Source organism: Eschrichtius robustus, chromosome 5 (assembly GCF_028021215.1).
Source record: "Eschrichtius robustus isolate mEscRob2 chromosome 5, mEscRob2.pri, whole genome shotgun sequence".
NCBI lineage: Eukaryota > Metazoa > Chordata > Mammalia > Artiodactyla > Eschrichtiidae > Eschrichtius > Eschrichtius robustus.
This window is the reverse complement of record NC_090828.1, coordinates 39,516,474-39,538,632: the sequence shown is the minus strand read 5'-3', so window position 1 is coordinate 39,538,632 and position 22,159 is coordinate 39,516,474. Positions and strand designations below refer to the sequence as shown.

General features: G+C 36.0%; 1 protein-coding gene across 4 annotated transcripts in view; it reads right to left on the bottom strand.

The window, feature by feature from the left end:
- The window catches only part of DNAH7 (dynein axonemal heavy chain 7), a 225,785-nt gene that overhangs the window by 145,031 nt on the left and 58,595 nt on the right, over positions 1-22,159 (bottom strand). For all 4 annotated transcript variants that reach the window (XM_068544746.1, XM_068544747.1, XM_068544749.1 and 1 more), the window contains exons 19-25: positions 18,351-18,544; positions 16,630-16,828; positions 14,354-14,494; positions 9,783-9,995; positions 6,339-6,448; positions 2,802-2,970; positions 37-139 (exon numbers count right to left, since the gene is read on the bottom strand). In XM_068544746.1, the coding sequence (XP_068400847.1) occupies positions 37-139; positions 2,802-2,970; positions 6,339-6,448; positions 9,783-9,995; positions 14,354-14,494; positions 16,630-16,828; positions 18,351-18,544 (1,129 nt within the window). The remainder of the gene's footprint in view (positions 1-36; positions 140-2,801; positions 2,971-6,338; positions 6,449-9,782; positions 9,996-14,353; positions 14,495-16,629; positions 16,829-18,350; positions 18,545-22,159) is intronic.

The window sequence follows — 22,159 nt, the reverse complement described above, 5'->3', positions numbered from 1 at the left end:
GTTTTCACACAATGCAGAGATAAACTAGTCCCTTACCTCTTTGGAGAGTAAGAATTTGTTGAGCAACCACAGACAGTACTTCCAAATCAATTCTGTTAAACTCATCAAAGCAAGCCCAGGCTCCACAAGATAACAGTCCCTGGGAGAAAAGATCAATGAAATTTTTCAATTTTATCTGATTGAATATTACATTGAAATGTTGTATTTTCACCTCATCTTTTCGCGGATTTAATATCCTATCAAGGAAATTGCTTATTCACCTTTATCTTTAAAGCTTTAAAGACGGCTTATTCTTTTATTACCAATTCATTATTCTGCATGAATAAAGAGTTCAATCAACTGGAAAATTTTCCAATTGATTTTTTTTTTTTTTTTTTTTTTTTTTTACTTTCTGTGTGTATCTTTTGGCATTTAGATGTATATCTAAAATTTCATAGCCTTTCTTACTTTTTATTTACAAGGTGATTTTATTTGCTTTTTCTTTATGTACTCCAGAGAATGGATTGTAATAATCCTTTAAATAAGATGACTTCTGTTGCCAATGAGACTACTCTCTAGCTTGAGCACCGTAATGACCAGCTAACACCGTCTGAGGCACTAGCCTGCAGTTCTAACTCACAGATACCTCATAAGTATGTGCCATTTGGTCATAAGGGAAAACTGGAAAATCCAGCTTGAGTAGCTGAGTCCAAATGTGGACTAACTTTAAAAAATCAACGCAAGGGGGCTTCCCTGGTGGCGCAGTGGTTGAGAGTCTGCCTGCCAATGCAGGGGACACGGGTTCGAGCCCTGGTCTGGGAAGATCCCACATGCCGCGGAGCAACTAGGCCCGTGAGCCACAACTACTGAGCCTGCGCGTCTGGAGCCTGTGCTCCGCAACAAGAGAGGCCGCGATAGTGAGAGGCCCGCGCACCGCGATGAAGAGTGGCCCTCACTTGCCGCAGCTAGAGAAAGCCCTCGCACGGAAACGAAGACCCAACACAGCCATAAATAAATAAATAAATAAACATTATTAAAAAAAAAAAAGCACTTAATGAATTAAGCATTTCTAAATTTCAGAGATATAATAGAAACGAACTCAAATGTCTAAGAAAAAAATCAATGCAAAAATATTCATTGAATGTACATTCTATAGATTGCATATGTATGTATGTGTGTTTCACTGAGTACCTAGTATATGCCAGGCATGACGCATGGCACTTTGTGTATATCTTTTATGCAAGGAAACTAAGGCTATATCACATAAGATGTTAAGTATCAATAATTAGTACAATGCCATACGTCTAATAGTGGCTGACCTTGGATTTGTGTACAGTTCAATCTATTGAAACACACTGGATTAAACATGAATGGCATGTAATCAAAGAGTAGTACATTTTCATTATTTAGAGAAGACTCTATGACTTAGAAATCTAATACACGATAAAATAAAAGGATTAGAAATCACAGAACAGAATGCTTATGAAGTCACATGTTCAAACAGTTATACAGATTGTGAGGTTCTTAATAGTAAGACCTATGTCTTTTTTATTTTGTACCCCCATTATTCAGCATGATCCTAACACACAGTGTCCATATGATCCATACTTATCAATAATCAAATTTAATAAGTATATGAATCTATATCAAAGAATTAAGAATATCATTATATAGATTTGAAAACTTAGCACATATCAGACGTTTCTTTAAACATTTAGGAATATAGTGGCTATTCAAACTACACATAGAATCTTTTAGATTTGCTGTTTATTTCTTTAATCATTTCAACAAGGTTGTATATCATGATAGAGGATGATTAAAATAGTTACTGGCCACTCAAATGTTTTCTTCGTATGTTATTCATTATAATATTTTCTTTTCTTTTCTTTTAATTGTTTCAGCATCACAAATGTAGAGACTTTTTATGCTCCAAATCTATTATAAAATGACTAGGCCATACTTCAGGGAGGAATAGTTTACTGTATGGGGTAGGGTTGTTATATTCCTTTTTGTTAGTTTGTGTATTTTTTTTTTAATGTTAACTTTTTCTGGAGATACTTTTGAAAAGGATTACAGACTCTTTAAAATGTACTTTGAAAAGTATAGAAAAATAGAAATCAAATAAACAAATAAGTAGAGCCCATAATCCCACACGGATAATTGTGTGTTAAATTGTACCACCTAATATTTTAAGGAATAACAGGCTGTAGCAACAAAGCACTAAAATGACCAGATGTTCATAGGTTACACTGATGGACTTAGGGACTTTATACTTTTAACTCCCCTTTTTGCAATCTTACAGACTCATAAGAGTGGGAATCTGACTCAGAATAAGAAAAAACAAAAGAAGGATTTCAAGTTCACCAAAAAGATTAACAAAAAAACAAAAGAAAGATTTCGGGTTCACCAAAAAGATTAATCAGAATGTGTCTATAAAAGTAAATCATTGAATTTGTTAATGATTAATAAACTTAATATTAACTTGTTAATAACAAGATCTACGGGACAAAGAAGTCTTTAGATACCACAATTTTTACATGATGCAGTGGTTCTCAAACTTTTAGCTGTCCAGTATACTGGAGGGACACCACTCATTCATTTCTATCAGTAATATTGACCCATTATAGCAAGGACTGGAGGTAGAGCTCCTTCTCAAATAAGCTTTTGATATAACCCTACTTCTCTCGAGAATTACTGAGATAATACTTTAATTTTAACTTTGCTTAAACTACAGTAAATCTTTTACTTGCATCAAATTATATTTCATTATAAATAGCCTTTCTGAGAAGTTATCATATCGCAAATGATGAGTCAACTCAAACCTTAAAGAATTTTCCTAAAGCCAGATAATCCAACCCATCAGAACAGTTGAAGACAACACATTGTTTGGCTACAGCTTTGGCTAAATCTTTTGTAGTTTCAGTCTTTCCAGTTCCAGCTGGCCCCTCAGGTGCTCCTCCAAGGTGCAGATGAAGGGCTCCAAATAAGGTTCTGAAATATAATAAACAATCTTTGTTGAATAATGTGATTTTTATATACATTCTGAAAAGAGGAAAAATTTAAGCTGAGAGCCAAATTTTCCACTTCCTCATCAATAATTCCTTCCTTCCTACTAGCCTATGAAAATCTTTGGGCATTACTTTGTCTGTTATTATGTTTTACTTCTGAATAGCTGTATATATGACAAAAGCAGAACAAATTCACTTTTGAAATTCAGTGCTGACTTCTGGTCAATACGGAGAATTCAGCTGACCCTGAGTCACCCAATCCCCCTACTGCAAGCATATGGAAATGCTACATAAAAGAAAAATATAACAACTTTTGAAATATATAGCCATTTTTTAACAAATGAAAAGGAAATTATCAATGAAGAGGGAATGCATAGCTGGAAAAGTAATTAGGTGCTAAAGCTGTAGAGGTGCACATTAGTTTGGAATTTGCATATAAACACAAGTGTATTTATACCCACATAGAAACAGAAAATAAATCCTTAGAACTGAGCAAGCTGAGGAGCTGGAATGGATTCACTATTTAAAGCTAGAAGACTTGAAAGGCTGCCTTGTGTGTAAATGGGAACTAAAATTACTCCAGCAACCTACTCAAGAGACAAAGAAGAGTCAACTAAGGAAGAGACAGGAAGCTTACCCTTCATACAGTGCCCGACGAGAAATCTACATTTCACGGAGGGTGGGATCCAGTTTCCATTACTGATGGGCACATGAACCCAAAATGAGAAATTAACATTAAAATTTTGTTCTGAAAACCCTAGAGCCCTGCACAGAGATAAATGTAAAACTGCTCCACATGGACACCTCCACAGCTGAGAAAATGTAAGACTACACGGGAAACAACCCCTACTAAAATTAGCTCACAGCTAAAACTGGAAAGAGAGATCGGAATTAAGAATCAGACTTGCAGTGACAAAGGCAGTTGGACAATGGTCTGGGAGGGTTACTGCACATATGGCACTCTGCCTTCTTTGGTATCCTAGCGAATTTTTTAAAATAAGATTTTAAATAAAAAGCAATACACATCAGAAAACTGTGGGGAAAAACAGAAGCCAATTTCATAAGAGAGGCAACTTGGAACCTAGCAATGAAAAATACAATCACTGAACTTTTGAAAACTCAGTGAACAGAATAAATAGCAGAGAAAACCTAAAGAAACAGAATTATACACTAGAAGATAAATATGAGGAACTCACCCAGGGAGAGAGGTCAACTATAAGAAAAGTTAAAGACATAGAAGAAAGATGGAAGAGAATGGGGAAAAGGCAAAATTCAAAAAACAATGGCTAAGAATTTGCCAGAATTAAAGATATTAATTGAAAAAGTCCCAAGTAGGATAAATAAAAACTCATCCACATCTAGTAACATCCAGTGAACATCAACAATAAAGAGAAAACCTTAGAAACTACAATGGAGAAAACTACCTATAAAGGAATAATAATTAAAATAACAGAATACTCAGCAGGAGCGATGAATGCCAGTAGAATAATATCTTTGGAGAACTGAGGGAAAATTACTGTTCATCTACAGTTTTACACCTAGCTAATCTATCATTTAATAATCTAGTGAAGAACTAAAAAAAAAGGAGAAGAAGAGAAAAGAGGCAATTTTAGATAAATACTGGTATAGCTCACTACTTGCAGAGCCTCACTTGAACAATTACTAAAAGCTATTGCCTAGTAAGGAGAAAAATGAAACCAGAAATCAGACAAAGAAAGAAGCAATGGCGAGTAAAGACAATGATAAAATTTTTGGTAAACCTACATAAATATTAGTTGTAAAAAAATGTGTAACAGTATATAAACACAGATCGTTCTGTGTTAGAATTCTGACTAAAACCCCAAGCTGAGAGCTTTAAAATATTTAAAGTCAAGAGAATGCCTGCAGCTTCTCCTGATGGCAGAGTAGGAGAAAATAGGGACGGTAAGAAAGATCCACTCTTACTGATGGCAAAACAAATGTGTGTATCATCTGGCCAGATCTAGATTCCACTGGAAGGGAGCCAGATTTGAGTCAAGCTGAATGGGACCCTGTGCAGGAGGCCCATGTAGAATCAGAGGAGACCCCAGGAAGAGGGTCGGTGTGTGGTGGACCTCAGCAGAGGCTGAAGCAAAAGTCACCAGCAGCCAGCCAGAGAAGGCATCTTCCACAGATGGGAGAAGCAAGTGACTGCAGGCTCCCAAAGAACCCACATAAACATCCCCTGGGAGATCTGGTACATCTAGACTTGTGCCATCACGGCAGGCACTAAACAGCCGAGAGATAGTTGTCACCCAAGACACCTGCCACCTATAAACCTACCTCTCCCTTTCCTTCTCCTCTCCTCCATCAACCCCCAACACTAGAGGAGCTAAAAGATGAGCTATTAAGGGATTAATGCAAAGGACAGGGACAAAAATGACAAAAGATTGACCACATTTACCTTCCCAAATGCAGGCCATGGGCTTGAGTCAAGCTCGAGCTGGAGGGGAAGGGATGTTTTAAACTGGATGAAAAATAGTAACTTTCATTTTAGACCTAAATGGACTTTTAGTACCTGAAAATAATAACACTCTTCATTAACATACTAAAGTTGCCAGAAAGAGTAGGGAATCTACCCTAGATTTCATTCAGAAATGGGGAAAATATTTGATAGAGCAAGTTTAAAAGAATGGTGATAAAAAAGAACAAAACTGCTTTCCGCTTGCATCCTGAGACTGGTTTCGTCAATAAACTAGTTACAGTTGGGAGAAAATGAAAAAACAAAGTTGAATGTAGTATTTGACAATAATTTGGAATATGGGAGATGGGACCTTGGAGTTAAAAATAAAGGTCTTTTATTACTCAGAAGGACAATAAAAAACAATGTACATGTAAATACCTATGAGATATCTGATGGAGATATCCAGCAGGCATGTGTGTGGAGAAACTTAACAGAAGAGAGACCTTGGCTGGAGGTACATACAGGTTTGGGGATCTTCAGGATTGTAGGCTGTTAAAGCCTAAGAATGGACGAGGACATTCAGAAAACCATGAAGCATGAGACAAAACAATACATGAAAACAGAATTCTAGAAAATTCCTTGTTTCGGGGGAAAAAAGAGGATGCCTCAAATGATCCAAAAGGAAGAGTCAGAAGTTTCAAGAAAGGAGAAATGAACAAAGTAAAAAAATAACAGAAACGCCTGATAATACTTAGAGCTCTAGAGCTGAGAGGAAGAGGCCAGCAGAGAAAGAAATTGAAGGTCATGTTGAGACAAGAATTAAGGGTCTAGGCAAAGATAACAGAGGATACATTTGGTGCTTAAAAAATTTAGTGATTTAGGAGTGAGTGAAAGTTGTTCCAATTAGATCTTTAAATTAATGAGTTTACCTGTAACACCTGTCAGTGAGTGGAGTAATAACCAGCCTAGGAGAATTACCCAGATATTCATATCCATATCGTAAACCAGCATTGATCATCTTTGTTTCTAAATGATTTTCCTAGTACAAATCAGATAAAACGAAGTTAGCTTAAATAATAAAAATATAAATAATATGAAACCTCAAGCTCTTAAATAATAGCCATGTTGTAAATAACATCTTTAAATTTCACTTTTCAGGCATCATTTAATTCACTAGAAGAATTCAATATCTAATTTCCTTGGAGAAGTAATTGAAGTCACTGGTTTCAATTTTCCCCATAGAACAACTTTGGAAAATGTATTTATTCTTTACCTCTCTTATGTTTTCTTTTTTTAAACTTGCTAACACTATTTTATTAAGGTATAATTGACATACAACATTATATTAGTTTTTGGATACAACATAATGATTCCATATTTATATTTACTGCAAAACGATCACCATAATAAGTCAACACCCATCACCATACATGTAATTTTTTTCCTGTGAGGAGAACTTTTAAGACCTACTCTTAGCAACTTTCAAGTATGCAATACAGTATTGTTAACTACAGTTGCCATGCTATATATTACATCCCCATGAATTACTTATTTTATGACTGGAAGTTTGGACCTTTTGACTCCTTTCACCCATTTCTCTCACCTACCCCACCCCCACCCCAATCTGCTCTCTGTATCTATCAGCTTGTTTTTTATTTTTATTTTATTTTGTTTTTTAGATTCCACATATAAGTGAGATCACATGGTATTTGTCTTTCTCTGACTTATAATGCCTTCAAGGTCCATTCATGCTGCTGTAAATGGCAATATTTCATTTTTTATGGCTGAGTAGTATTCTATTACATATATATCTCACAGCTTCTTTAACCATTCATCCATCAATGAACATTTAGTTTTTTTCAATATCTTGGCTGTTGTAAAGAATAAGGCAATTAACATGGGTGTGCATATATCTTTTGGAGTTAAGTGTTTCTGTTTTCTTCAGATAAATACCCAGAAGAGGAACTGCTGGATCATACGGTAGTTCTATTTTTAAAGTTTTTTTGAGGATCCTCCGTACTGTTTTCCATAGCGGCTGCACCAGTTTACATTCCCACCAAAAGTACATGAGGGTTCCCTTTTTTCCAAATCCTTGCCAAGATCTGTTACCTCTTGTCTTTTTGAGAACAGCCATTCTACCAGGTGTGAGATGATATTCCATTGTGGTTTTGATTTGTATTTTCCTGACAATTAGTGATGTTGAGCATCTTTTCATGTGCCTGTTGGCCATCTGTATGTCTTCTTTAGAAAACTCTCTATTCAGATTCTCTGCCCATTTTTTATTTATTTTTTTAAGTGTCCAAGAGGTGCTTTATTTATTTATTTAACATCTTTATTGGAGTACAATTGCTTTACAATGGTGTGTTAGTTTCTGCTTTATAACAAAGTGAATCAGCTATAACATACATATACCCCCACATCTCCTCCCTCTTATGTCTCCCTCCCGCCCTCCCTCTCCCACCCCTCTAGGTGGTCACAAAGCACTGAGCTGATCTCCCTGGGCTATGCGGCTGCTTCTGCCCATTTTTTAATCAGATTTTTTTTGCTATTGAGTTGCATGTGTTCCTTATCTATTTTGGATTTAACCTCTTATCAGATATATAATTTGCAAATATTTTCTCCTATTCAGTAGGTTGCCTTCTCATTTTGTTGATGCTTTACTTTGATGTGCAGAAGCTTGATATAGTCCCACTTGTTTATTTTTGCTTTTGCTGCCTTTGCTTTTGGCGTCAAATTCAAAAAATCACCAAGACCAATGTAAAGGAGCTTACCACCTATGTCATCTTGGAGTTTTACGGTTTCAAGTCTTACACTCAAGTCTTTAATCCATTTTGAGTTAATTTGGGGGTATGATGTAAGATAGTGATCCAATTTCATTCTTTTGCATGTGGCTGTCCAGTTTTCCCAACACCATTTATTAAATGTCCTTTCCCCATTTATATTCTTGGCTCCTTTGTTGTAAAGTAATTGACCATATATGTGTATGTTTATTTCTGGACTCTTTATTCTGTTCCAATGATCTATGTGTCTGTTTTTATGCCAATAACATACTGGTTTGATTACTTTAGCTTTGGTAGTATGATTTGAAATCAAGGAGTGTGATGCCCCCAGCTTTGTTCTTCTTTCTCAAGACTGCTTTGGCTATTTGGGGTCTTTTTTGTTTCCATAAAAAAATATTAGGATTGTTTGTTCTATTTTTGTGAAAAATGTCATTGGAATTTTGATAGAAATTGCATTAAGTCTGTAGATTGCTTCGGGTAGTACGGACATTTTAACAATGTTGATTCTGCCAATCCATGAACACAGATCTTTCCATTTATTTGTGTCTTCTTCAATTTCTTTCATCAGTGTCTTACAGTTTTCCGTTTATAGGTCTTTCACCTTCTTGGGTAAATTTATTCCTAGGTATTTTATTCTTTTTGAGCAATTGTAAATTGGATTGTTTTCTTACTCTTTTTGATAGTTCATTATTCTCCTATATTTTCAGTCATTTGTTCAACTTGTTTTCACTGGAGGGAGTATTATCATCATCACCATTGTACAGATAAGGAAGCTGGTGCCTGAAGAGAGTAAGTAACTTGCCCAAGTCACACAGCTGGTAAGGGGAGGATGTAGCATTTGAAACAATCAGTCTACAGTCTGAGCTCCTAACCACTATACTCACAGCCTCATATGGTTTTCCAGGGTTCTGGTTCTTGTATCTCTTCTCCTCCCACTCCATACCTCCTAAAGCCTTTCACAAAAGTGAATATGATGAGAACTTCTGAGTCTGTATCTCCAATCCTCAGCTCTCTCTTCCCACCCTCAGCAGGTCCAGCCTTGTTCACTGTACCGTTCCTGCTCCTCCTGCCTTCCTGATGGTGACTGACATCACCAACTACAAAGATCCCTTGATAAAAACCTTCCTCCAGATCATGTTTCTGGTTAGTTCAATTGATCAACAAGAGGAAAGTTTAATGACTAAATCAGACTAAAAGAGTCTGATTTGTACACTCTTTAGATGTATCAGGAATCTAAGAACACAACTGTAAACTGATTAGTTTCAACATTTTACAGATTCAGCAAGCATAATGACTAATTTCAAATGAGTAATCCTTTATAATTACTCATAGTTTGTGTGCATCTATATATGTATATGTATTTCTATGTAACTATACATTTGGATATAGATATAAACACAGTTTTCAAACACTTGACATATAGTTTTTGGCTGCCTTAATCTTCAATCTGGAGAATGCTTGTTTAGGTATAGTCAGCCATCAGCAAGAAAAATCCTACATTACTGATACTATTTCTCATGTGAGCTAGCAAGCACAAATTATATAGCTGTGAGCTGAAATTGCTGAGTAATAACATTCAGTGATATTACTTACTTGCCAATAGTACCTAAGCTGACTTAACCATTCAAAGTCAGAGTCATCACTAACTTTCTTTTTAACAAGTGTTGTGAGAACATCTCTAGCATGGACATCCAGCACCACAAGGGCTCCCAGAGTAACACGATTCTGCTTGGACAATTTGCCACGAACCAAGGTGACAATATCATCAATTTGTTTGTTACATTTTTCCAAATATTGCTCAAGAGACTGAAAGAAAATAAGATATAATTACTCAGTGCCATCAGAATCCTTTTGAACAAAAAATTTTTGACCTAGCATGTATACAGAGTATTTTCTACATTTTTATTATAATTTTCCATATGACATAACTTAAAAATAATCAAAAAAATTTTTTTACTACAAAAGTATTAGGTGAACAAGCTCAATCAGGCCAGACATAGTTGACATACATGGTTTGTGCCTACCCAACACCCCTTCTTTCCATTTCCACTCCTGTATGCTCTGTGGTTTTGTGGGCTGTCAATCATTTTGCCCCATCTCCAAGGCAACATGAAGGAGGGCATGTGTGACCCTACCAGAGCCAATCACAGTTCTTTCCAGGGGCTGCTATACAGCTAGGAAGAAAAGTGCTTTTCACTAGGCTTGGGAGACTCTCAGAATGCCAATCCAAAGCTACTGAAGGCCTTCACCCCACTGCAGAAAAAAAGCCTGACAGAGACCAGTAGAGATGAAAAATAGACAACAAAAGAGAAACTGCAGCAGTGATGAAGCCCTGAGATCCTGATTCCAAATGCTCTACCTTAGATCTCATGAAACCTCCTAGTACTCCTGTGTGAGCTTCTGAGTAGGATTTGTGCCACTTGAAATGTAAAGATCCTAAAAAACAAAACACCTAACATTTTCGTTTACGGTGAGCTAAGGCCAGTTCTAAGGATCAGGTTCGCTTTGGGAGGGGTCTCTTTTCTGGTGGGTAAATCTGATTAGTATTTGAAAAAGAGAAGAGGGTTTAGGAAAATCAAATTAAAATCAATGAAAACTGCTGTGCTTAAGGGAAGTGTAAATATGCTCCAGCAGGCTGATGTGGTCACTTTTCCCCACTCTAATAATACTTAATAAGCATTGTACACCAATGAGTTTATTTCACTCCTTTAGGACCAGGTAAGTGGTAGCAATGAAACTAAAAATGAGGAATTCTGAGGATGAGAAAAGCTTAAAGGACAGAGTTGGAGACTTGTTTCTTTAAGGGTCACTTTTATTACTCCTTGAAATATTTTATCCTTTTTTTTAGGAAGTCATTTTTTCAAAAGTTTGGTGCTTGAACACTATTCCATTTATATCATTTTCATAATTAATTGCTATTAATTTGCTTCATAAGTAGTGAAAAATAAAATTCTGTCCCACCTATGTTTAAATAACCCCAAGTGTTTAAATTCTTGGAGCCAATTAGTGAACTTAAGTATATTGAGTACACAAATTAGTAAGAATAGTTTTGTTCCTAGGAACACAAACTACGCCAGGTGGTGAATCTTAGTTTCCTAATCAGTAAAAGTCAGGATCTTTGGGAGCCTTACCAGTTCTCACATACTGTAGTTCAACACAAGGCATAAGATTAAACTTTTAATGTTTGGACCTGACGGTATAAATTATATGTCCATAAGAATTTGTTACTATTTACATTAGCAGAATGTATTTTGCTATACTAGAAAAACAGATTTAGAACTAAAATTTAGCTTCAAACTGTGACGAACTAAGTTCTTTAGGAACTATAGTATAAATAAATCAATGAGAATTCAGATCAGCTAGATTGAAAAAAAATCAGGATATTGAATTACTTTTGTTGCATTTTATTCATTGTAAGCTATTCTGTACAGTGAACTAATGAATCTAAAGGTAACTATCAATACTTTATATAGTCATCCAAAATAAACCCTGTCTGGAATCATATTTTTATCATACCTAGTTCCCTCTACATACACAATGATAAACTGACTCAAAATCGTATCAATATTTGCAATAACCCAAGCTCTGTGACAGTGGTGATTCTTTCACTCATTTTTAGCCCCTGTAATAGCTCATATACTGACTAGGTCCACAGTGAATATTCCTTGAATAAATAAATGGAAACAGATCCTGAGGGGAATGGGTCCTCTGGAAGTGGGACAGCACAACATGGTGCTATCATAGCATCAAGCTCCAGACACCTTGGAGTGTTTGCAGAGAATGGAAATGTCTAGTCTTCTCCGAGGCTGCCAAGAGTCTCCAGTTACCGAACCAAAGATATCAGTTTCAAATGTGAACCACACATTAATTAAGGAAAAAGTTATCGACATACAGAATACTAAAACACGTGCTATCCTCCCGTGATAGAAACACATATTAAATTTTCTTAAATCATCAATGCTTTAGAGTACTAAAACATGTGCCATCCCCTCCTGATGCTGCTGCAGGACCGAAACAAACTGAATATGCGTGAGATACAGACAGGGACAAGGTACACAGGCAGCAGATGAAGGGCATATTGAAGCAGAGTATTCACAAGCAGAGGAAAAAGGAAAGAATTAATTTTTAAGGACACGTACAACGCTTCATTTCATTCCATGAAATTGCAGCTATGTGAAACATCACAAAACACAACAGAAGAGAACAATCCAGCAAGTAACAGCAAAAAAGGCTTGCTAAGTTCCACTAAATTACAGCTTTAGAGGATCTACGGCTATGAAGCTGAGTCCCCCTGGAGTAGCAGTCACTCAAGGCATGGATTCTCATTTTGGCTTTCTCTGTGAATGGCTCCATACCTGCACCATACTACGTGAGTGGGATAAAATGGAGTCAACTACTAAATGAGTGAATAAATAACCTCATCTCAGTATCAGTGGATACTGTTGTAAACCAAGAAAAAAAAATCTATTTGTATCCGTATAAAATACAGTAAGAACAATATGGTAAGAATTGTAGGCAGATAGCTTTGAGCAGAGGACACATTGAAATGGAATGACCTAAATTGTGTGTCCCTTGAGATACAAATTACGCCTGGGAGATAAGTAGAAGCATGAAAGGTTTACACTTAAATTCTCCACCTCAACTCCTACCTGTTCCAGAGAAAAAGATGGTTTTGACAGACGGGTGGAGGTTTAATAAACATCACATTTAAGCTGAAGAAATGTGGAGGATGCCTACAAATTTGTCTTATTTGCTCACATTTGCATCTTTGTTCCCTCTGTTTCCCATAGCGATGAATGAGAAAGTTGGCATGGTGGTTTGGGGGGCCAGCAAGCAAGGAGCGAGATCCAGAAGGCTACATGTCCCCGCAGTAACCCACATTGGCGATAGAGGAATCCCTTTGTGTGGGGAGGTGACTGAGTGGAAGCTTAAAAGTGAAAAGACAAAATGAACTTTCTGGACCCACTGGGGAGAAAAGAAACATGCACATAGGCGGCCAAGAGCCCAGGAGTATCCCCAAGGGCTTACTGCTGTAAGGGAAACCCTCATTCCCCATGCTCTGGTTTCCATGAAGAAAGACTTTTTCCTAAAAATCCCTGAGTCCCTGCCCTACGCCCTTATCCTTTCCTCAGAGGAGAAATAAGTGACCTGTTGGTAAGTTGGAGTGAACTAAGCATGTGTCACTCAGCTCCCTCCTCTATGAGATCTGCCTGCTTGCAGAGAATACGAGTCTCTCTCAAACCCAACACTCACCAGTGTTCAACAATACCTTACAGACAATAATGCCGAACTCCATGTAAAAAATACATTAAAAACTCATGGTTTTAAACAACATCTGCAATTGCTAGATTCCAACTGACCTATCAGTCAACCAAAAGTTGACCTGCTTGGAATCCTACCTTATGGATAAGAATGCTGCTTCCGGGGCCTCCCTGGCGGCGCAGTGGTTGAGAATCTGCCTGCCAATGCAGGGGACACGGGTTCGAGCCCTGGTCTGGGAAGAGCCCACGTGCCGCGGAGCAACGAGGCCCGTGAGCCACGATTGCTGAGCCTGCGCGTCTGGAGCCTGGGCTCCGCAACAAGAGAGGCCGCGGTAGTGAGAGGCCCGCGCACCGCGATGAAGAGTGGCCCCCACTTGCCGCAATTAGAGAAAGCCCTCGCACAGAAACGAAGACCCAACACAGCCATAAATAAATAAATAAACAAACAAACAAACAAACCCAAAAAGTTAAAAAAAAAAAGAATGCTGCTTCTGTTTTTAATTAATAACAGCAATTCAATTAATATTAAATTCATATATTTATTAGAATAATTAAAATTAAGCATCATTCAAAATATTATTTACTAAAAATCAGTACACTAAAAATTAAAATAGTCAAAATAAGTCAATTAATATCTTTTGTCTTCAGAGGGTAGTTTTACTGAAGATATAAAAGAGAATTTTATTATGTATTTCCTCTTAATCTTTCTGAGTTTAGGACATTTCTTTGTCCTATTATTACTGTATTTTTAAAGGCATAAAAATGTATATAATAAAAAGATTGAGGCTCCAGTATGCTTGGCTTTTTGAGTGGACTGTCTTTATTTTTTTTAAGAATAATTGTATTTTGGCAATTATAACTATTTTAAAAATGCTGCAAAACCTGTGGGTAATAAAAGCTTACCTTTTGTCCTTTTGCAATAGCTGTTTGTACTTCTATTGTCCAAAAGGTTTGGGATACACAGAGAACTGTCTGTCCAGGCCAGTCTCTTACCCAGTTAATTCGTTCATGTTGTGTATAGGCAAAAAGTGCATCTCTAATTACCTAATTGAAAAAGAAAATGCTAAAGGTAAACAGTTTCATACTTTACTTGAACAAGCTAAAAAATGAAGAGCTAACTCCTGAGTGGATTATCTTGTACTGCTCAACTTCTTACATCTTAGCCAATGACGAAGATTTAAAGCATGTAACTAGACAATTTCAAGTTTTTCCATACACCTGTGAGCAAAACAAATATATTACATAGCATTTTATTTTGCTGATACATAATCTATTTGTGTGAACCACATTATATGAAATATTTCTTTGGCCAGTCGTAGCCAAAGATGTCCTAGATACATTTGGACTGAACAAACACAAGCAATTTAATTACAAAACATAAGTTCAAATAATTCCAAAATGAGATCTGTCAAATTCACAGATTATTTTCTTTGAACTTAATCAGATCCCCACTCAGCCATGTGTATATGTGTACATGCACACTCAAGCACACTACGCAATTCCTCTAAAGTTCCTCCTGTGTTTCCAGACCTCACACCCTCTCAGTCCTGTAGTTTGATACCCAAGGCTATGATGACACGGTGGATATATAATTCATTCATGGAGAGTTGAGATCTGTAAATTCAGGAAGCCTAAGTCATGTACTTTACTACATATGTTTTCAGTGAATTCATAGATCCACTCTATCTCCCAGCCATCAGTGGGAAACATTCCAATCTATTATATGTATCAATCAAAAATAGTAACATCTATGAGGTGATAGTCACGTTAATGTCTGAATTTCAGAAAAGATTGTCAAAATTACAAATTTTTCTAAGAAATATATAAGGATAGGCGAATCTTTCTGGATTTCTAGTTTAGCTAGGATATTTATGGAGTTGGAAAGAAATGAAGGGCAATGTTGTCTATTGATAATAAAGAAAATGTAAAAGGCTAGAGGAAGCAGAAAGGGCAGGTGAAAAGGAGCAACTGAGAGATGGGAGGAACACAGGAAAGAATAGAAGGTACAGTAGAGAAATGCCAAAGATGGAATAAACATGTGTTCTAGATGGACACTGTGGAGAGAACAGGAGGGAGGCATTAAAATCTAAATCACAAATTTCTATATAGTTGGATGAGGAGAAATATGATTACATAAAGTTCTATAATATTGTATATAAAATATATTAGTAAACTGTGTATGCCATATATGAAAAATAATTTGGCAGTAGCAAACTGCCAAACTACAGCAAACTGCAGTATTCAACCCATGATAATCCAGTAAGATAAAAGGGCAAAGGTGCCAAGAACATGATTTTTTATTATTTAGAAATGACACAAAATTCACTTAATTTAGGCATGCAGTAGCCTTTCAAGCATGCAAATACATATAGCACAACACAGTAACACACATAGCTCCTATCTGTAGTATTTTACATGGCATTCACTTGCATTTTTCCCACCAACACAAACTTACACATGAACATTTGGGGAAGATATTTCCTAGCCGATTACTTGCCACCCCATCTTAATGCTCTGAAATGGTAACCAAAATATTTTCTCTGAGTACTTTGACAAACAAAATTAAAAGAGTAGTTGAAATAGTATTAGATATGCCTAAAATAATGAGTTATCACTGTATGCATCAATTAACAAACCACATAACCAATTCAATGCTGCTAAGTAGTGGTCGAAGTGAAATGCATTTAACTGCTGATAGCTACGTAAATGGCAAAGCTGCTTGTCAGTATTTATCAAGCCCTACGAAAGCTCATCCTCTTTTGCCCAGTGATTCTACATATGAGAAGTTATCATAAGAAAATAAATAATTCAATCAAAGAAACCAGTATGCATAAGGACATTCATTATCACTTAATCCATAATAGGGAGAAATGGGAACCTTTCCTGAAGATTTTGCATCTATATGCAGACCAAAGTGTGTCTAACATTGAAAGCACAAGAAATGAGACAGACTCATGACTAAAACCCAAGTTTGTTGTAGTATGTACGGTATTTTGTCTCACTTTTCAAGTGAGTCACTACAAAATTATTATCAGAGACCGTATCTTTGCCTTCAATCTATCTGTTACAATTGAATTGGTAATTCATGACTCAGTTTGTCTAAATAAGAGTGCATTTATCAATAATACATTAACGTTCTATCATCTTTACTAGGAATAATAATAAATACAGTCGGCTACCTTATGGATGGATTTAATCATAACTCTCTCTAACTCAACCAACCACTTCTCCACTTGACCTCTGGCTTTGGCGGTTGAAATGGTGTCTACGAGTTCCACCACTTCTCCTTCACTACTCTTCATGTGAGTAATGTCCAAACTTTCTGTAAATTCCACCTTTGCAATTCCTTCAAAACATTTCTTCAAGTGAGGTTGTACTCTGTCAGGAAAAAAAATTTTTAAGAGACTTAACCCAATAAAAGCAATTCTCTAAATATCAGTGTTCTCTGTATACCAATCTTCATTCAAAATTCATAAATGTGCACTATGCATGAGGCCCCTGCTAGATGCCAGAGATGAAGCGCTGATAGAAAAAAAAAAAAAAACAACACAATTCTTGCCTGCACGGATGCATGGATTATACAGTCCAAAGGGAGATCATCATTAATGGAATAATCACAAAAAGATCTGTAAAATTACAATTATAATAAGAGCTGCATGAGGCCTTTGTTTCTAACACAATGAATCAAAAGCTGTTAAAAGTAATACAAGGACCAAACCAATCTTGACCAACAGATAAAACACTAATATGAAGAATCTTCAAATGCACAAAAAGTAGATATTTCAACTGGGATCTTCAGAGACTGCTTGCAAATTATGAACTAGGTTTAGTGCTTTAAGTAAATCAACTACTTTGAAGGTGCCCAACTTTAGTCTATTCATTGTAATACAGACGGAACTGACTAAATTCCTCATTTTTGGCACGTTACAAATGACCAATTGAATTTATCTTTCAAACAGGCAAAAAATGGGCAGAGTATAAAACGTCAGATGGAAATCTGAGTCTAAATTTATCCTTTTGTCTGGATTACTTGTCTCCTACTTTGAAGGCACAAGACACAAAACTGACAAATTTAACAAATATCTATTCACTGCCTGATGTAAACCAGACACTCTTCTAAGGAATAGGGAATCAGCTGTGAGGGGGAAAAGGTCAAAAATCTCAGCCATCATGGAGCTTATGTCCCGCTAGAGGAAAGCAAACAGTAAACAAATAAGCACATTATAGAGTAAGCCAGATGATAAAAAGTGTGCTGAAACAAAACGAGGCAGAGAAGATAATCAAGAAAGGTGACTAGGGAGTGCTAGAAGGGGTTGCCACTTTAAACACAGTGGTCAGGGAAGGCCTTCTTGAGTGGCAGATGTTGAGCAGGTTTCCACAAAGATCTAGAGGAGGTAAAAGAAGTCTTATGGATATTTGGGTGAGGAGGATCCTAGGCAAAGAAAACAGTACACTGAGGGAGGAGGCTGCCCCTCTTATGGGAGAATTGCAAGGACTGTAGCAGAATAAACAAGAAGAAAGCTGGTGGGGGATGACTAGGAAGGATCATGGGGGAGCACCTGCGTGGGTGACTGCAAGCCGCTGAGAGGGCGCTGGCTTTTATTCTGCATGGGATGTAGAAGAGTGATGTGTTCTGAAAAATCTCTAAGAAAATATGTGATAAAATGAGAAATCCACTCCAAGATTCATCACATTTGGAAAAATATCATTTAATGGTATTCCTTATGTTTTCAATAATTATTTAAGTTGATTATTGATACGATTTAGAATAGTCTTGAAAAAAGTTATTACATAAACAAAATCATATATATTTAAGTTCTGCATTATTCTGAAAATTAAAGGCAATAAAAAACTTAGCCATGTATTATATACGTATAATATAAATGTATATCTTACTTACCTAGTGGGATCTTTAGTCTCAGACAGTATCTCAAGAAGTTCATCGTTAGACAAGAAAAAGAATCTGGGGAAGAAGAGACGCTTCTTTTCCAAATATTCATTAAGTCCTTTAAGAATGAGTTCCAAAAGTTCATTAGATTTTTTCAGCCTCTCCAGCATTCTCTCAATAGTTACAACTGCCAGAACATGTTTATCCTAAAAATAAAAAATGTACAACTAAAAAATATTTGATATTCATATTGACTTTATATTCCTGTTATATTTGGGATTGCATGGTTTTAATATAACAAAGGTTATTCAAAATTTAAAGTGAATACTTACTTATTTTTTAAAAGTACTCTTGCATAGTCTAGATCTAACCAGCCTCTTTAATTGTGTAAAAGCCACGTTGACTTGATCCTCATTGACGTGGGCCACAATTTCTCATTCTAAGTTGGGAACTCTGAGAGACAATGAGTGTGGCAGGAGTGGGGAGGGGGACACTATCTGAACTTACAAGAAGGACAGGAGGAAACAAAAGAGTATGAGATATGTTTGTCTTTTGTTCTTTGAGGAAAAGTACTCTAAAAAGATGTCATCATTATAATTATTATTTTGAATATTATCGTTATCAATAATAATAAAATAACAATTCCTGTTTTATGAGGGTAGATAAAAATAAGGGGTTGGGAGCGTGGAGGAAGGAGCTTTCCATAAAGTTCTTACATTGCAAAGAACTACCTTTGGAACTGCATTATAACACTCTGCTTGTTGAAGGACTGAAGTTCAAGGTGTGTTCTTCCTGAACTCTCTAGAGACTAAGATTGTTCTACTTTCAAGGCATGGATTTCTGAACATTCTATCACTTGAAAGTGTCACTGTGAGCTGTTTGCTTTAAAGGGATTCAAACACAATCAAGTATTTTTAAAAGCTTTCTTTTATGCTGTAGGATTCAAAATAAGAATTATACCAAAAGCTGGTCTTAAGAACTGATATTTTAAGAAATAGTTTACTGATTTCTCAAAATACCCCTACAAGTAACCACCAGGCTTATGAAAATCTTTAGAAATACATATTAAAACACAATCTAGACAGAGCTGAAATAAAATTCTTTTTACTATTTTTCCTTAACACATGATTGATGTCATCCAGGTCTAGTCTTGGTTTTATAATCCCAAACTCAGTGTTCACCACTGACACCAATGACAAAGAAAGAAGAATTCTTTACTAAGTAGGCTTAGAAGTCTGAGAAAGAGGTGGCAAAACACATTAGAGATTTTAATCACCAGACCAAATAAACTTCATGAGAATATACTGGTACATTTAGAAAATTTACATGAAATCAAATCAAGGGAATATTATTAAAAATTAAAAAGAATTTTAAGATTAACTAATTTAAACTTATTTTTGGTACTTAGCCAAAGGGAGTTTGGTACTGACTGTGAGATCAAGCAAAAATTTCAACTGTAAATTGTTTCACAGAGAAATTTTATTCTACTGCAGGAACATGTTTTTGTTAATACACTTTCAATGTGACTGGAAAGGAAAGATAATTTTCTGCTTTGTTTTGAAATATAACAATGTAACTTGGGAACACAGCAATTTAATCAAAGAACAAAATAATCATCATTAATACCTGTTTTTTTTTTTTTCAGTAGAACAGGTTCATATGGAATATGCAACATATGCAATTCACTTATCTTTAAAGAGGCACAATTTTTTAAAGACATTATATTTCCTAAGAGTTTTATGTTTCAAATAAACATTTAAAAATGCACACAAAAAGAAGCATGACAGAGATTCAGGTCATAATTTAATGTGCAGTTCACTCGACAAAGCATGGAACAGTACCCTTGTACTCCTAAATTCAAAAACCAAACTGGTGTTCTTAGAGTGCCACCTTCTGGAAAAGTGTGCTTTTCTTTGTTGGAAAAAAAAAAAAATGTTGCTAATAAATTTGAAAAGTTCCTTTCACAAATTAACAATGTCTGTTTTATTCTCAGCCAAAGAATTTATTGCAATTCGCTATTTTGGATCTGAGATTTGAAAGCTAAAAAAAAATCAGTTATTTAGAACAACAGTTCATATTTCTTTCCCTACATATTGCAATTACAAAAGAAATACCCCTTGGAAGCACTTAGCATTTGAGCAAAAAAATTTTTATTGAATTCCTGAGGTCAAACCTATTTATCTAGATCAGCTCAATGACGCTGAGTCAAATATGCTAGTTCTGAATGAACACAGGTGATAATCTATGTACCTTGGTATATGGACTTAAGAAAAAAACATAGAAAAGTAATCAATCATCTCTGGACTGGAAACTAAACACTCTCGTCCCATGAGAAGGTAAACAGAACAGAGACTACATCAGATGAAGAGAAGAACAGACCTGGTTCCTAATCACTTAATTAACCTGACTCTCTATTTTCTTATCTTTAAAATGGGAATAAGAGCCCTCTCTCAAAGTCGTTATGAAGACCAAATTAGACAAAATATTGGAAGCACCTAATACGGTGCCTAGAACACACATATGCTTGAAACTACCCTTTCCATTTCACCTTCTATAATTGTCTCTTGATGAGATACAGACAGAGAGACACTACTCTGGGGGAATTCATGGAGTAAGTCACTTACATCACTCCATTGGTTTAATGGAGTTAAAATAAACATTTTATAAACTGCCATCCTTCTGGTAAGATATTTATCATAGTAAAATAAAACTGGCTTTAAGTTCCTTTAAGCATTGCCACAAAATTCTAGTACAGAGTAGGCATTCCATAAATATTTGTTGAATGCTTGAGTGAATGAGGATGAGTTAAGCCTGCAGACACACAAAGGCACTCAAGGAACTTACGGCCTCCCCCCCCCCATTGTACCAACTTATTAGCTAAGGTTCTCAAGACAGAACAATAAGGTGTTATAACAGAAAGCTACCAGAAATTTGAAACTAAGTATGACTCCTTTGACGCTTTAATTACTTTTCGGCTTCGGGAGAGGAAAAGGAATTGTTAACTGCTATTACTTTTTGGTATTAAAGAAATAATTTTACAAATTTTACGTGTCTTCTTTTGCTTCACAAGTATCACCAATCTCATCAGCTCAAATGACAAGCTACTGGTTGATTTACATTTCTAAACCAATTGCCTGTGATATCAGGGCCTGAAACTTTAATTGGGGTATACAGAGAGAGCATTCTAATTACTGCTGCCAGGAAGCTTCACAGAAAGTACACTTAATGGAATGAAGCTCAAGCCAGTTCTATAAACTTCCAGAAGCATAAACTTCCAAATCAGAAAACCCTGGACAACAGAAAACTGATAAGATCCTCTTTAAACATTTTAAGTGCTAAGAAAGGAAACGTGGGTTCACTGAGTAGACCTTTATGCTCCCTTACAACTTTCAGATACTTTGACCTCACCAAAAATAGAAATTCTTTCAAGAGTCAGGATGTTTCTAGGATTAATCCAGCTCTTAGGACTCAGGTTTCTAACACTGAATTTTCAGAGAAGGTTTTTCAGAATTCTTAGAACTAGCAATAATTCAAGGATCAATCTCAATTTAACTATTCACCCACTCACTCAACAAATATTTATGGAGGACTTGATAGATGTCAGACACTGTTCTCAGTGCTTGGGCCGCAACAGCAAACAAAACAGACAAACATCCCAGCCTCCCTGAGGAGACAGACGATAGATAACAAACATAACAATTCATAAATCATATACTAAGTTAAAAGGTGATAGATGCTGCAAACGTGAAAAGGGGGATCAGGATTGCCAGGAAAGGCAAAGGCAGGTTTCAATTTAAATACGACGCTCAATGTGAGCCTCT